The 15,640-nt window shown below is 52.5% G+C and overlaps 1 protein-coding gene across 1 annotated transcript in view; it reads left to right on the forward strand.

The window, feature by feature from the left end:
• The first annotated feature begins 535 nt into the window (after positions 1 to 535).
• c6h10orf67 (chromosome 6 C10orf67 homolog) overlaps positions 536 to 15,640 on the forward strand; it is a 64,457-nt gene continuing 49,352 nt past the window's right edge. Inside the window, exons 1-2 of the mRNA XM_051929274.1 lie at positions 536 to 689; positions 7,278 to 7,398. Of these exons, the coding sequence (XP_051785234.1) occupies positions 598 to 689; positions 7,278 to 7,398 (213 nt within the window). The 5' untranslated portion in view covers positions 536 to 597. The remainder of the gene's footprint in view (positions 690 to 7,277; positions 7,399 to 15,640) is intronic.

Raw genomic sequence — 15,640 nt, forward strand, 5'->3', positions numbered from 1 at the left:
AATGTGCCGTATCAGGACAGGTGACCCCCCTGGAGCTGCTAGCACCCAAAATCTGCATACAGCAGTCAGCTGCTTCCTGCTTCCACCCAATCGAGTGACACAATTCCCAAACGCTCCGCCTTCTGTGCAGTCTGTGCCTGTCCCAGGCTGACCTTGAGATATAACTTGTGACAACTGGCATCCAACCAATAACTGCTGAGTAATCACATTATCATTATTAATATTATTATTGTTATTTTTATTGTCTGTGCTGTACCATATACTTTTCTCGATGCCCCCCCCCCCCCCATAGTCTCCCCCTGCTGTTTATAACAAGTCGGCCCCCTCAGAACTTGTAGCTCAAGCCCACTTTTCTTGATTTCTAGCCTGGCACCTCCAAGCACGCCCTTCTGTCTAATAGGTTGGCGAGGGGCTCCAGCCTGCCATCCACGGAATGCCAGTCTTTGTACGGGACGCGCCTTTTATTTAAATGTCTTTTCGAACTCTTGCTGACCCGTGCCCGCGCTTCTTCAGCTTCTGGAGCGCGCCTCTTTGGCGAAGCGTTACCATAGAAACCTGACGCCTTGCCTGGCTGCTAGGCGGGACCGCGCGTTGAAAATGAACGGACACGGAGAGTTCGGCAGCGACTGGCTCGGAGATCCCGAGTGGACGGAGGAGTCGTACCTGAGGGACGTGCAGGAGCTGTCGAGGTACGGGGGACGGGCTTCTCCTCCCAGGTGTGCTGTAGAAGTGGGGGGTCGCCGCACCCTCCCGCGCATGCGCCCGCGCTCTCGAGGCTTTTAACGACGACGTTCAGCGGGCGCTTATGTGAGTCGGGTGGCCCCAAAGTTGCCTGCCGAGGTTCCCCCGTTGGCGGTTTTTCGGACTCCCACTTTCGGTTGCTGCTCCGTTTTTGTGTTTGACTCTCAGTACAGAAAGTTGAAATCTGCGCTTGAAAATTTCAGAGAAAAGCAGCAGGCGTCTGTGTTTGTGACAAGGGGACACGTTCTCGTCCTTTACGAGCGTCCCTCTGATTTTCAGCCTTGTAGCGCACTTTCTATGACTTCGGGTTGTTTAAGCGTTGAACTTTCTTGCCACTGGGGGCGCTGCAGTCTGCCACCTATGACCCGGCGGCTCTGCTCGTCGTTCTTGTCGTTATGAAGATAAAGGAAAGGAGCGGGACACGGGAACTCAGTGCGACCAAGAATTCGAAATGGACTTTAAATGGACTGTGAAATCAAAACGACACCCAGGAGATCCCAATGGCCGTCTGCCTGTGCAATTGGGGTGCCACTTCGGCTGTCCTCCTGTCTGCACATTTGGTACTCGCACTGGCAGATACCCGGGGTGGCAGCTCCTGTCCACAAGCTGTGCCCACAACTGCATATTGTGTGTGTATGTGTGTGTGTGATGAGCCACCTGTATGGTATACTGCTTCTCCCACCAAGGCAGGCACACCACAAGACCTCTGAAGGTGTCCTGCAGTCCCTGGCACCAGCAGGTCCTCTATCTCCACTGTTGGCACGACTGGACTGAGATCAATCTGGAGGCCAGGGCAACACCCTGAACTCTTCATCATGGTCTTCAAATCATTCCCAGTGCCTTATCCTGCTGAAAGATGGCACTTCAATTGGAGGGAATACCATTGCCATGATGGGGTGTGCCTGGACTGTAACAATGGTGTCTATGAAGGTGGCATACATTACATGAATGCCCACATTAATGCCCAGATCAAAGGTCTCCCTGCAGAACCTTCCCACTCCCCCCATCAGCTTGTCGCCATCCCTCAGTGCATCCTGGTGCCATCTCTTCCCCAGATAAATGACACACAGGTGCCCAGCCGTCTCCATGACCTCCTTTCATTGATCCAGGGTTCAGTTCTGATGCCCATTGTAGACACATTGAAGGAGGGTTAGCTGGGCATTTGGAGTGGCCTGTGACTACCCAGTCCCACACGCAGCAGGGCTCGATGCCTCGTTAGTTAAATGTGCCACAGTGGACCCGCTGTTGGTTTGTGCCAGGTGGGATGGCCTTCACAGACCCCTTGCATTGATGAGTTGTCATCTGAGCACTGTGGGTTGGTGCTCACCACGTCTTGCCATGGCCCAGTGGAGTGGCCACAATCAAATGACTGTCACCAAAGTCACTCGGGTCTTTACACCTGCCGTGTCGACTCCATGCACTGGGTGTCATCTTCATGTGACGCTGTGACGAGAATGTGGACGTCCTCCTTGTCATCACACACACACACACACACACACACGGTACTAATGTATGAAAGAATCAAGTCTTTCAAAACTAACGACATGAAGAGTTTTTATTAATAACAAAGTGCGGTAAACACACAAAGCCTGGTGTGCCCACCCTTTACCCGTCACCCATTGGCCCGCTGGCATGCGGTTTCTGAAGGCCCTTGACTGTCACTTGTCCTCTTGGCCCACTTCACTGCTGACTTACTGGTCAGCTTGATGCTCTGATGCAGGACCCCCCCGCCGTTTGTTTCCAGTCCTTGCCATGATGCAGAATGAAGTTGAGACCCACCGGCTGCCTGGCATTGTGGAATCAGTGAGGGTGCTGTCTGTCTGGCTCCTTGGATGGAGAGCTTGTTCCCGAAGACCACTTCACTGAACTGTACATGCAGGTGCCAGGGTCTCTGAGGTTTCTGCCAGTTGTCAGTGCCAAAGGGGAGTTAGCTTGATGGGTTTCTCATTTACCGTCGATGCCCACTGCGTTTCTGGTCCTCCTCCTTTCCCCATTTGCTTGGCCTTCTATCAAGCAGTTTGGATGGCACATCGGGATACCCCCTAGGTTAAGAACCATGGGTCTTGTTGCTGTTTCAGGCAGGTGGTCCCTGTCCAGTGCTATGCCCTGTTCATGTCATCTCCTCGCCATGACCACCTTCATCAAGCTCTGTGCTGTGCCATCTTTAACTGGGGTTCGGGTTGCCCACTACTTGAGGACGTCGAGATATCGTCTTGTGCTGCTTCACGGTGGTTTGAAGTCTCGAGGCCGCAGTTTCTTGTCTGTGGTCACCTGAAGCCAGAAGACGTCAAATGTTGTGTGAAATATCCAAAGGGCTAAAGGCCTCTTCACAAATATATGTAATGCATGTCCTGGCCTGTAGGGGGCGTCTCAGAGCCCCAAACCCTGGCAGACCTTCGCCTCAGAAGCCCCGAGTTTTTTTATTTACTTTTCCAAGTGACGTACAACATTTGAGATACACTTGGTGACATTGCTGTCATTTTGCCAATTGGCGCACTGCAGGTGAAGTGGTGTCAGAAGTGGGATTTCAAGGTCAAAGGCCTAACCCACTATGCCACACTAACAAAAGAAATGTGACCCACTGTCACGTAAACACTTTTTAATTAGTCAAAAATGCCGTCTTTTGGGCTCCTTGAGAAAACCTCCACAGAGACCGAGCTCCCTGCCTGCCAGTGTGCCCTCCAGCCGAGTGCCACCCCACTCCGCTCCCGACTCTGATATCCCCGGGGTGAAGCCAAGTCCTTCAAACACATCCAGCAGGGTCCAGCTGCAGACCTGCAGAGCTCCGCTCCGTCGAGGAGGTGGCCGCTTGGCATTCCACATCACTGATGTTACGCGATACCCCCGGTTACGGTGTGGCTAAGATTGGGGCTGCGGGCTCAAATAATGACGACTGTCGAGTAAAGCAAGTGACATCAGCGTGTCTGGTTGACTCGTCTTGGCACTTCTGGACCTGACAGGGGGTGTCTGATCCAGCAGCTCCCTCTAGTGGCACCCAAGGACCGAAAACAGGGCTGCCCAGCAGAACTACAACTCCCATGCAGCCCTGTGGGTGTCTGAATGGAAGCCATGCCAGAGGGCTGCTGCCACCCAACATGCCAGGGGAACACATGGGTCAGGGAGGCAGGCTGTCACATGCTGTCCTTCTATTATAACAGGAAACCTGGCCATGATGCCCTAGCTGGCCATTCTTTATGATCTCCAGGTAGTGTAAGAAAGCACCACCAGTGCCAGCTGGGGTGCCAGTCCATTACAGTGTGTGTGTGTGTGTGTGTGTGCTGCCTGCTCTGCGTTCTTTTCTCTTCTTCTGTGTTCATGTGTTTGGTCTCAGGTGACGTGCGAGGGACACTTTTGTTGTGCCGCCACACGGGGGTGCTGTGAGATTTACCTGTGGAGGTGTTGGAGTTTTTGGTGCCATTGTGTGCTCGTCAGTTGTTTTCCTATTAATTCACCTGTGGAGTCCGCCAGACACGGGTTCAAAACGCACCGAGCGACGAGAGGCTTGACAACAGGAACGTCACACTGGGTGTGTCAAAGGGGACGCGTGTCGTGTGTTTTGACTCTTTGTCCAGCGTGTCGGTGGGCTGGCGTGGAGCCCCTCGCTCTCAGTTTTATGAATCAGTCATTTTGTGAATGCAGTTAATCACACAGTAAGCTGCAGCCAGAGGGGGTCCGCCAGCACTGAACCTGGGGACCCCCATGTAGTCAACTCCTCCTTATCACGGGGGGGGGGTCTGCCGGAGGAGTTTGGGCTTCTGACGTTTGTGGCGTCTTTCCATTGAACACATGTCTGCTGTCACTTCTTGTGTCACCACCTTAGCGTTTTGTCATTTGAGCCTGCTTCTGCCATTTGTTAATTGTCACAATCTGATGTCATTTAATGAATCAAATTCTACAGAAAAAAGAAACAAAAAGCTCATTTAAATAAAGAAAATGCAAAAGGAGACCCCTGAGTCGCCAAGGACAAATAAAAAGTCCGGCAGTCGTAAATTCCACACAGCAGTTCTGAATGCCGGAAAGGACCACTGAAGAAAAGTGTCATTAAAGTGTCCAGAATGACAGCCTGCCACCAGCAGGGCCATCCTCCCAAGAGTTTGCAGTGTCTGTCATCGAGAACCCCTGTGGCCGGGGGGGTTTTGTTCCCGCAGTTTCATAACCAGGCAGCCATTTCAGGGGGCTTCTTTGTTTAAGTTGTGCTCTGATTCTTCACTCAGAGATGAATGGTGATGACCACGTGGGCTGTGGGTCGCGACCACCAGAATGAATTCACCGACACAAGTGGGGGGCAGTGACCTGCCTTCACTGGGCGGGAGAGTGGACATTCGGGAGGGTCTCAGAGTGAAGCCACGTCGAAGGGAGGTGGTCCGGGCACCTGGTGATGATGGGCGACAGGGAGGAGACCTCGGGGGACACGCCGATGAGATTAGATTAAGAGCGCCAAGGAGCTGGAGGACGTGGAGGGCATCTTGGTTTAGACCGCTGCCCCCGCGACTGGCACTGGATGAGGGGTACAAATGGATGGGTGGGTGGATAGCAGTGTGACACTGAGAAGTCCTCTGCTCTTGTTGTTTTCCTGTTAAGGGACATTTTCTCGTGGAGTGACGACTCGGTGACGACAGCAGTTGGTGTGACCTGACATGGAGGGAGGAGACGGAGTGTGGAGAGCAACTCACCAAGATGAGTGCGGGGAGGCCCAGTGAAGGTGGCAGAAGCCAGAAGACCAAAATCATCACCAGCATGGAGACGTCTGAAAGCCCACCCTTCTTGAATTCAAATGGCGGACAGGGTCCGTTTCAAAATGGCCGGTCTGGATGGAGAAAGCGACGTCATTGTGATCAGACGTGCTGATGATCCCCCCTGGGGTCTCGGCAGTCGCTCCCTAACTTCTCTGCGTCAGCCGACGGGTGCTGCGTCCTGAGACACCTGAATGTGTCTCTGTGTTCATTTATTGGGATTGACGTCCCCGCACGTTAGGACCGGGAAGTTGGGAATGTTGTGCTCCCTTCTGTCCGGCTGGACTCCCGCTGCGTGTTTTCCAAGATTTTGTAACCCGACGCGACCTTCAGGAAAACCCGCTGGCCAGCGCAGGCCTCACCATGGGGGGCTTTGGGCCCGTTTAGGCCCCTAGAACACCTCTAGGAGGGCAGCACATGTTATCGGTGAGCCGTCCAAAGGAGAGAAGACTTGAAAAGCAGACGTCCTCCTAAGTGCTCAGACCATAAGGGCCGACATCGGGGGCGCGATGAGTGTTTACCGTTATGAAGAGAATTGGTGACTTTAAAATGACTTTGGCGGGGACACCGTGGGAGACGTCTTTACTTTTGACACTTACTGACCGTGAGATCTCGCTGGACATCCGGTGGTCCTTAGAGGGTCTGCTCTCCTCTTACTGGCCTTTCACATCCTGTTTCTCGTCTGCTGTCCCTCGGGGGTCCTCCTTTCTGTTCTGTGTACTGGACCCCCCTCCTATAGGAGCGCTCCTCAGTGCTTGTGATATTCGTTTGGCCGCTCACATCCCGCATGGCTGACCGTGTTCTGGACGTCAAGCAGAATAAACCGCTGGTCCCGTTGGTCTCGGTCTCCTCGGCTCGTTCGCCGACTTCTGTAATCTCGGTGTCGTTGTTTTAGAGAAGCGCGTCACCTCCGTAGTGTCGAGAGTTGCTGCGTCCTTAGACTGAGGTCTCCTGCTGTCATCTTGATTACCGGACCTCCTTGGACTCTGAAATCAGCAAATCGCACGACTCAGGTGGTCCGCAATGCTGCCGCCAGTTTTGTGGTTGGGGCAGGAAAGTCGGGTTCTGTGCCTCCAATCTTAGCCCATCTGCACTGGCGGCCTGGGACTTTCAGATTTTCTTGTTGGCTTTTCAAGTCACTCCATGGCTCTGCTGCGGCCGTGTGTCTGACTTACTGGGCGGTGGTCTCTGGTGGTCCCTGACATAAAATGTAAAACAAAGGGGGGGGGCTGCTGCCCCTTGTCTGCGGGACTCTTCACCTCATCTCACCGCACGATGCGGTACGGATGGCTGCCCCCCTCTTAGTCTCTTCTTTTTGTTTTATTGTCCCCTCTTTGTCATCAGCACCCCTGATGTTGTTTTAAATCTGCTCTGTGAACAAACCGACATTGAGAACATTAGGAGGAGAAGCTCAGACAGGTGGACTAAGTGACCGAGTAGTGTGGTGGTCCCTCAATTTTAGAAGAATGACATGGACTCCCACCCTGACTCCTCCGCGTGCCCACCTCTTCTTACGTCCTCACGTCTCTGTTGCTTTTTCCCTTTGCTTGTGTTTTGCAGTCCCTCACATTTCTCACCCTGGTTAATGAAGACCCCTCTGCACTCCTGCATTGCTGTTTTGGGTCCGAGGACCCCTCACAGGCGCCCCCTACAGTCCACGAGGTGTTAGCTGTGGCATTGGCCCTTGGTTTCCCGGCTTTGTCGCCTGGCACCCCGAGCTGATGAGGTTGGCTTTGTCACCCTGTGGGGGGTTATGAGGGACAAAGGGACATTTTAACTGGGGTGTGCGTTTGTTTCCCTCAGGTACTCCCTGTCTGACCAGCTGAGATGTGGCCACTTTGGAATGGACAGCTGCTGCCAGACTGACGTCAATGAGATTCTGCCGCTGAAGGACCTCACCGAGGTCATCTACACTCTGCTGAAGGTGAGGCGCCCGGACGTGACGGGATGGCCATGTGCTTGAACTCCTCCTCCTCCTCCTCATGCATAGGGTGGCCTGTCCCTCGTGTGTCATCTTTTATAGCCACAATCTGACATCGGCAAACTGAGCCTTTACAGGGGACGGGTGGGCAGCCATCAGGAGAGACGCGGGTGGGGAATGACTGTCCGGCCAGGGGCTGGCAGCAAGTTCTTCATTCTGAATAAATGGTGAGGACACCCAGAAAAGCGGAGGGATCCTCACTCAGACCCCCTTAGGCTGCCCCTTCAGGCTCCTCAAAATCACCTAGCCGTGTCGGGTGCAGACCACCAGGTGGCAGACTGCATGGTGAGGCCTGGCAGGCGATAGGAGAACATCGGGAGATGTTGGGTTGGGGGAACTTGTAGGCCGCCAGGGTGTCATTGTCACGTTTGACAGAATAACGGAGGACCCTCTGAGCAGAAAGATGGACCACCAAATCAATGGAGAGATAACCAAGTTGACATTTATGACACATGTAATGAGCAGAGACATTGAAGGGGAAGGAAAGAAGGAAACGAGGCAACATTACCAACAAGTGCACACGCCTGGTGAAATCCCTCAATGTTCTGCCACGTCCACCATTAGAGCTGAGTAGTTAGTGGCACTGAGAGGATGCCATGTTGTCACGTATGTCCTGCTCCACTTGTGGGGGACCACCTGCTTGATATTTGATGCGGTGGGCTGCACGACTGGGTTGGGGTCAGGTGACACACTCAGCCACTTCACTGCCTTCGCTTTGTTCTTCCTCAGAGGAGGAATGTTTGGAGTCATCGTCACATTAAAAGAGCTGCCTGGTGACCCGGGGTGTGGAGACAGGGTGGCATCGTTTTGTTTGTTGTTGAGATTTTGTCAGACAGCTGTGACATCACAACGCCATTGATGAAGTGCAGCTGAGCCCCCCACATCTTCAGCTCTCCTCCATCTCCACTAAGGGTGCCCACCTCTGTTGCTGTGGGCACCATGCACTTCTCCCTGGACTCCTTCACTTGTGACCCCAGTCAGGTCCATAGAGACTGCTGGCCTTAATGGCCGAACTATCAAGAATAAAACGAGGAGGCTGGAGTGGTGTGGCTGAGCAAAGTGACGAGATTACGGCCGTAAAAGAGAAAGCAGGATGAAGAGCAGAGCAGAGAGGGCGATGAGCAGAACACGGATGGGTAGACAATTATTAGGAAAGAAACTAGAAAACAGAAAAGGTGTGGGAGTCGCCAGTTGTGTCCAACAGAATTTAGATGGCAGTCTTCTACTGTTGGACGATGCGCCACAACTTAGTGAGGACGTCTGGATTTGGCCGCAGTGATAAAGGGCTCAGCTTAGGAGTGGGACCCCCGAGGACAGACAGTCATTTCATTATACAAGAAAGGCAAGTTTACAGGGGGACATTCTAGCCATGGGGGGGGGGGGGGTCTTTAACTACCTGAATATTAACTGGGCTAATAGACTGTGGCCTGCAGGGGGAGCACAGAACCCGACACAGACAGACAGGGACACAAGCTCAGCACACGCACCTTTTTGTTTTTTTAATTGTCCTCGTGGCAAACGCATTCCCCCGTTTCCCACCTAACACGACACAAAACTCACGTCTCTTCTTTCTTTTCTTTTCCTTGTCTTCCTCTCCGCCCATCAAGCTTCGTAAGACTCTGACTCCCTGAATTAACAGACCACCCAGAAGTGGCCCAAAGGGCTCAGCAGTAGCGGACTTGACGTGACTTTTGATTTAACATTTTCGTTTTGCTGACGTCATCTCCTTCCTTCTCAGTAACGACTCCCTGCCTGCTCTCTACCCCGATTTACGGTTTGCAGTCCCTTTGGCTGACAATCACCTCAAGAGACCCTACATGTCATAAAATATACAAAAGAGACAAAAGGAAAAAGGCAAAGTCGACAGCCAACAACTGCAGCCGAAAATCCAACGCCAGGAGTCCAACAGAACAAATAGAAAACGGAAAAGCGAACGTCGAAGGACAGGCCGTCACAGCAGGGCAAAGGGGGCGGGGCCTCCAACCAAGGGGAGCCAACCAGAATAACAGTCAGTCAGTCAGTCATCCAACCTGCTGTATCCTAACCAGAGGGTCACGGGGGTCTGCTGGAGCCAATCCCAGCCAACACAGGGTGCAAGGCAGGAAACAAACCCCAGGCAGGGCGCCAGCCCACCACAGGGCACACACACACACACACTAGGGACAATTTAGGATCACCAATCACACACTAGGGACAATTTAGGATCACCAGTGCACCAAACCTGCAAGTCTTTGGACTGTGGGAGGAAACCCACACAGACATGGGAAGAACATGCAAACTCCACACAGGGAGGACCTGGGAAGCGAACCCAGACGGGTCTTCTTACTGTGAGGCAGCAGCGCTACCCACTGTGTCACCATGCTGCCCCACCAGAATAACAAGAAAGGACAAAAAACAAACACAAGAGGAGGAGGCGGAGGAGGAGGAGGGTGACCGTAAACCCCAGCTTGGGCACAAAAGGACAAAGACTTAATGAAGAAAAATAGAAAATTATAAAGGCAATGTGAGCCGAAACAAGTCGAAATCCAACGGCAGAAGGAAAAACAGAGAAAGATCCAGAGAACCAGTAACACCCACGGGGGTCCTCCACAAGTGATTGGAGCTCATTGGCCTAAAGAGTCAGGGGGTGGTGATGTCAGGGTGGCCCCGCCTCCTGAGGTGCCACCCACAAACAACATAGAAATGACATCAAAACCAACAATCAAACGTAACAAAGCAGAACAAAAGGATCAACTGAAAAGCAAAGGCACTTGAGCCAGGGATCAGGCCTGGCTGGACCATAATAACGGGATGGACCCTCAGGGGGTCCGCAGAGCACACATGACGAGGACTGGCAGGCCCCCCACATCACACAGAGCTCACCTGCCGGTCCTTAGCCAGTGCCATTCTTGTACCCAGGCTGCTTGGGGGGTCTGGCCAGAGTAGCTCAGCGGTGGCCTTCCCAAAGAGACTTAGCTGGTAGGTGGGACACACCACCTTGCCTCCTTTTATAAAATGGACCCCACTTTCTGCCAGCCCCATTTCTGTTCCACCTTGGTGACTTTGGGTACTTTTTATTCACCACAATGGCCCACTAGAGGCTTGCAGCAGCGTCTCCTCTGGTGGTTTAGAAGTTCCTCAAAGTTCTCATTCTGTCTCTTGGCATTAAAGCCAGCCGCACCCTTGGCATCGTTGGCATCCCCTTATCTTGTGACCCCGACGACTGCACAGCTTTGAATGAGGAGCCCTGAGCGCCCGGCATCTTTGTTGGCCGACTTCAGCAGCAGGGGGCGCTCTCTCCTGTACTGCCTGCTGGTTGGCGTTCTTCCTTTCTAGACACTGCAGTTGTGTCTCAACCAGCGGGCTCCGAGGTTGGGGGAATTCACCTTTTGGTGCATTGTCAGTAGCAAACCCCTGTGTCTCAATGCCAGGTTGGCACGGAGCTTCATTCACTGTGCCACATTTTCCTTTTTTCAGAGCGTTCTCCTTTCAGCAAACATGTGCAGCGTGGGCTTTCTTTGAGGAGAGGTGTGGGACGTGAAATGCGCTTGACACTCCTCCGCTGGCCTCCTCCAGGACCCTTCATTAAAATCTGACAGCCCCCCACCCCCCATACTGCCTGAATGGCACTACATGAACGGAGACTGGCCTGACGCCGACTGCCCCTCGGACATTTTAGATGTGAACATCGACCCCCTGTCCCCACCCTGTCCTCACTCTGTCCCTGCGGGGTCCGCTGTGTGATGAATGTTCTTGTGTGTTGTCACGGGCTCACCCAGCAAACACACGCAGGTCAGTGGCAGTGTGACAGAAGACGGCCGATGTTGTCTGTCCCTGTAGGTGACACTCCCCCCCAAATTCCAGTGGCCGGCACATTCCAGGCGTCCTGCCGAGTGGCCATATGGCCACACTCTGCACTGCATATGGAGAGGCATGCGGCCTGGGAAAGGTCACGAGACCCGGGCCGGGAGGGACAACGCCAGGGACACGGAGGGCCTTCCTCTGTTCTTCCTCCCCGCTGAGGTAAACAAATTGGCAGAAGAGCGAGCGGCGGATCTAGCGGGGGGCTCTGTGACGTCCTTTCATTTCGCTGTCATTGCTTTATTTAGGGCTCACTACAAAGCACAGCCGAAGGGAACAAGAAGAGGCTCAGCGGTCGGTCATCGTGTGACACGGGCACAAGTGGAGCCGGGGGGGTGGGGGGGGGTATGGGGGACAAGCCAAGCAGCCGAGGTGCAGCTTCAGGCCATGGACAGTCATGGGGGTCTCGCTAAGAGATGAGGAGGGCGGCAAATGTTACGTGAGCTGGGTGTCCGCGGGCTCGGGCCCAAATGCCACCTGCTGCGTGATTTCCACCCCAGAATGCTCTGCCATGTTGTGACTGACTGCGGGTCTCATTTTGAAATTCAAACGTCTGCAGAGATTTTGACTTTGCTGTTCATTTTGTTGCAGTGGGTAGCGCTGCTGCCTCGCAGTTAGGAGACCTGGGTTCGCTTCCCGGGTCCTCCCTGCGTGAAGTTTGCATGTTCTCCCCATGTCTGCGTGGGTTTCCTCCCACAGTCCAAAGACATGCAGGTTAGGTGGATTGGCGATTCTAAATTGGCCCTAGTGTGTGCTTGGTGTGTTTGTGTGTGTCCTGCGGTGGGTTGGCACCCTGCCCGGGATTGGTTCCTGCCTTGTGCCCTGTGTTGGCTGGGATTGGCTCCAGCAGACCCCCGTGACCCTGTGTTCGGATTCAGCGGGTTGGAAAATGGATGGATGGATGGATGTTCATTTTGTGTTGACTTCGTTCCCTCTGGTCATCATCACGGGTTCCATTTTGTGACATCATGACAACTGCAGCAGCGTCAGCACTTGGACTTGTCCCACCTTAGTGGCTTCTCGGTAGTTGAGCCGAGGGTCTCGTCTTGGCTTTGAGACTCTTTCTTTTCGGTTGTTCCCCCTTACTGTGGCGGTCAGTTTTACTAACGTTACACCTGCAGGTCTCACGTATCTGTCTGCGTCTGGGGGGTCCTGTCACCTCGCATGACATGACAACCCCTTGAGTCCCTCTGTGATGACCACAGTCCGCAGTGGGAGACGAGAAACTCGAGAGGTCGAGAGTCGAGCTCAGGGTGAGAAACGAAAATCAGAGTCAGGGGTCAAGGTGTAAACTGAGGGGTCCGTGACCAGAAACTTAAACAAGCAAATTGAGCAAGAGCTTTGAGGTGAGTCGGGGGACGTGGACGAGCTTTATGCCATCGACGCAGTGACATCACGCACCACACACACTTCATCTGTCAATGTGAAGACCTCAAGATGGCAGGAGTGGCACCACGGGGGAGCGCGTTTAATTTTTAACATCTCCAAATACGCATTGAGATGAGAAATCCAATGAGCCGCTTGTCCTCAAAACCCCCAAACAACATCTCAAGTGTATTTAGAGACCAAGAAGCCATTTGGAGGGACGGAAAATTGACAGATGATGACAATCCTCACATCGCCAGTGCTGACTGCCACCCTGAAGAAGAACGAGAAGATGGAGAAGATGCCCGCTCCCCGGACCAAATATCGACTCCCATGCTGGTCACCCTGTCATCGTCACTGGCAAAGTGGGCATCACACCGTCCTCAGCAGCGAGACATCGGGGTCCCTCATGTTCACGAGTCGCCTCACAGGCTAAAACTAAAGATGGCTCAGCTCAGCTCTTGTGATGTAGGAAGAGATGTCAGCGTTTTCTGTCACGAATCTCGACTTTTACATTTGGGGCCTCAGGTGTTATCAATCAGACCCCTCATCGGTGTGACCTGCAAGTGACAAAACTGGAACTGAGTGGCAGTGTGGGCACAGACGGGGAGAGTCCAGTCACGTGTGTGTGTTTGTGTACCGCACTCCTCGCACTCGCACACCACTGTAGTTCCTGTTTCACAGACACACACGTCACCCAAAATGGCAGAGCAACGAGAAGGGAGACACGAGAGTCACAAACTGTCAGCGTGAAGCGGTGAGCAAATGACAAGCCGAGACGCCTGAGGAACAGCTGATCTGCATCTGCTCTGTCAAATGGGGTCAGAGGAGGAAGAGGAGGAGGAGGAGGAGGAGGTCAGGCACACGCACTGATACATCACACTGCCGGACCACCACACAACGAGGTTCAGGGACCACAGACAAAGCCATACTGGAGTTTTGTTTTGTTCTGAGTCTTCATTCATCTGATCCTGTTAGGGGTCACCACAGCAGATCATCTTTTTCCATCTCTTCCTGTCCTCGTCATCTTCCTCTGTTACAATATTCAAATCAAACGGTTTATACGGATAAAGGAGGTTTAAGACCATCCAAGGACACCTGTGGCTATTCTGAACATTACAAGCCCCACTGAGGGCACAATCGGGGGGGAGGACAGCCCACTCAGCCCACCAAAGGTCACCAGTCCTGTCCTAGAAAGCATCAAGTCGAGTTGTGAAAGTCCCTAAAGTCCTTCTGTCCACCACATGACTTGGTCACTCATTCCAAGTGTCTGTCGTTCTTTGTGTAAAGAAAAACTTCCTGATGTTTGTGTGTGAAATTTAAAGTCAAGACGTTTCCAGCTGTGTCCCCCCAGTGTGTTCTTGATGACCTCATTTTAATGTCACCGTCTCGGTCCACTCGACTAACTCACTTCACAATTTTAAACACTTCGGTCAGGTCTCCTCTTCATCTTCTTTTGCTTCTTTTAATCTTTCCTCATCACTCATCCCCTGTAGCCCCCCGTAATCAGCCAAGTCGCTTTTCTCTGGACCTTCTCTAGTGCTGCTATGTCCTTATGGAGACCCAAACTGCACCCAGGACTCCAGATGAGGCCTCACCAGTGTGTTATAAAGGTTGAGCAGAACCTCCTGTGACTTGTACTCCACACGTCAAGGCGCTATATAATCTGACATTCTGATAATGGCTTCTGAACACTGACTGACAGTCGATAGCTTAGAGTCCACCACGACTCCTAAATCCTTCTCATAAGGTGGACTCTCAATGTTCAGACCCCCATTGTGTATTCAGACCTCACATTTTTACTTCCTATGTGTAATTCTTTACATTTACTGACATTAAATTCCATCGTCCACAAATCTGCCCAAGCCTGTCTGCTGTCCAAGTCCATTGTGATGATTCAATGGATTCTCGATTATCTGCCAGTCCACCTATCTTGGTATCATCTGCCAGCTTCACCAGCTTGTTCCTTATATTCCTATCTAAATCATTTATAAATATTAAAAATAGCAGCAACCCCACCAGTGCCCCCTGCTGGTCACCACTCTTAACATCACCCAATTCTGATGAGGTTCCTCACACCATCACCCTCTACTTCATGTGCCAATTCTGTACCCATCAACCCCCCACACCCTGAACTGCCACTTCTTTTAGTTTGATGCCCACCCTCTCATGTGGCACTTCATCAAATGCTCTCTGAAAGTCCACAACAATAATCTCATCTGCTCCTCTCTGGTCGTATCCTTTTGTTTCTCCTCATAGAATTCCAGCCTGTTAGTAAAACACGACCTCCCTCGTCTGACCCCACACTGACTGTCCTGTCCTTGCCAGGTGTTGCTTCATCTTCTCCTTAATAATTCCTTCCATTAATGTTCCTGTGATGCCCGTTAAGCTTACTGGCCTGTAGTTGATTGGCTCTGCCCTGTCACCCTTTTTATATATCGTGATGATATTTGTCATTTTCCAGTCCTTCAGAGTCTCCCCAGTGCTCAGTGACTTCCTATAAATCTGTGTCAGGGTTTCTATCTGCCCTCGCTGGCCTCCTTAAGAACTCGGTGGTACACATTACCTGCTCCTGGTGATTTGTTTCATGTCAGCCTTTTTAATCTCAGCAGCTCGTCTCCATCTAGATTTTCTAATGCCCTCAGCACCTCCTCAGTAGTCCCGCTTACCTGTTAGAAGGCCTGGCATTTGAGTTTGGAGTGTGGCTGCCTGAGGTGAGGCCTGTTCCTGAGGCTCAGACCTAATGGAGTCCCACTTTGGCTTTTATTCATTTTGAGGTCTGCTTGTCCCTTTTTCTTTTTCTGTTTGAGCATTACTGGAACACAATGTCCACTGGCGCACAACACTGAAACAGACGTGTCAGCCATCGAGGTCTGGTGTGTACCCCCCTAAAAGATAAATGTCATTAACGTAATAATGCACGTCAGTTAGCCGTCTCACTGGTGCGGTAGGGTGGGTGCACCACCGGTGGGTCAACGCA

This window comes from Erpetoichthys calabaricus, chromosome 6 (genome assembly GCF_900747795.2).
Source record: "Erpetoichthys calabaricus chromosome 6, fErpCal1.3, whole genome shotgun sequence".
In the NCBI taxonomy this organism is placed as follows: Eukaryota; Metazoa; Chordata; class Cladistia; order Polypteriformes; family Polypteridae; genus Erpetoichthys; species Erpetoichthys calabaricus.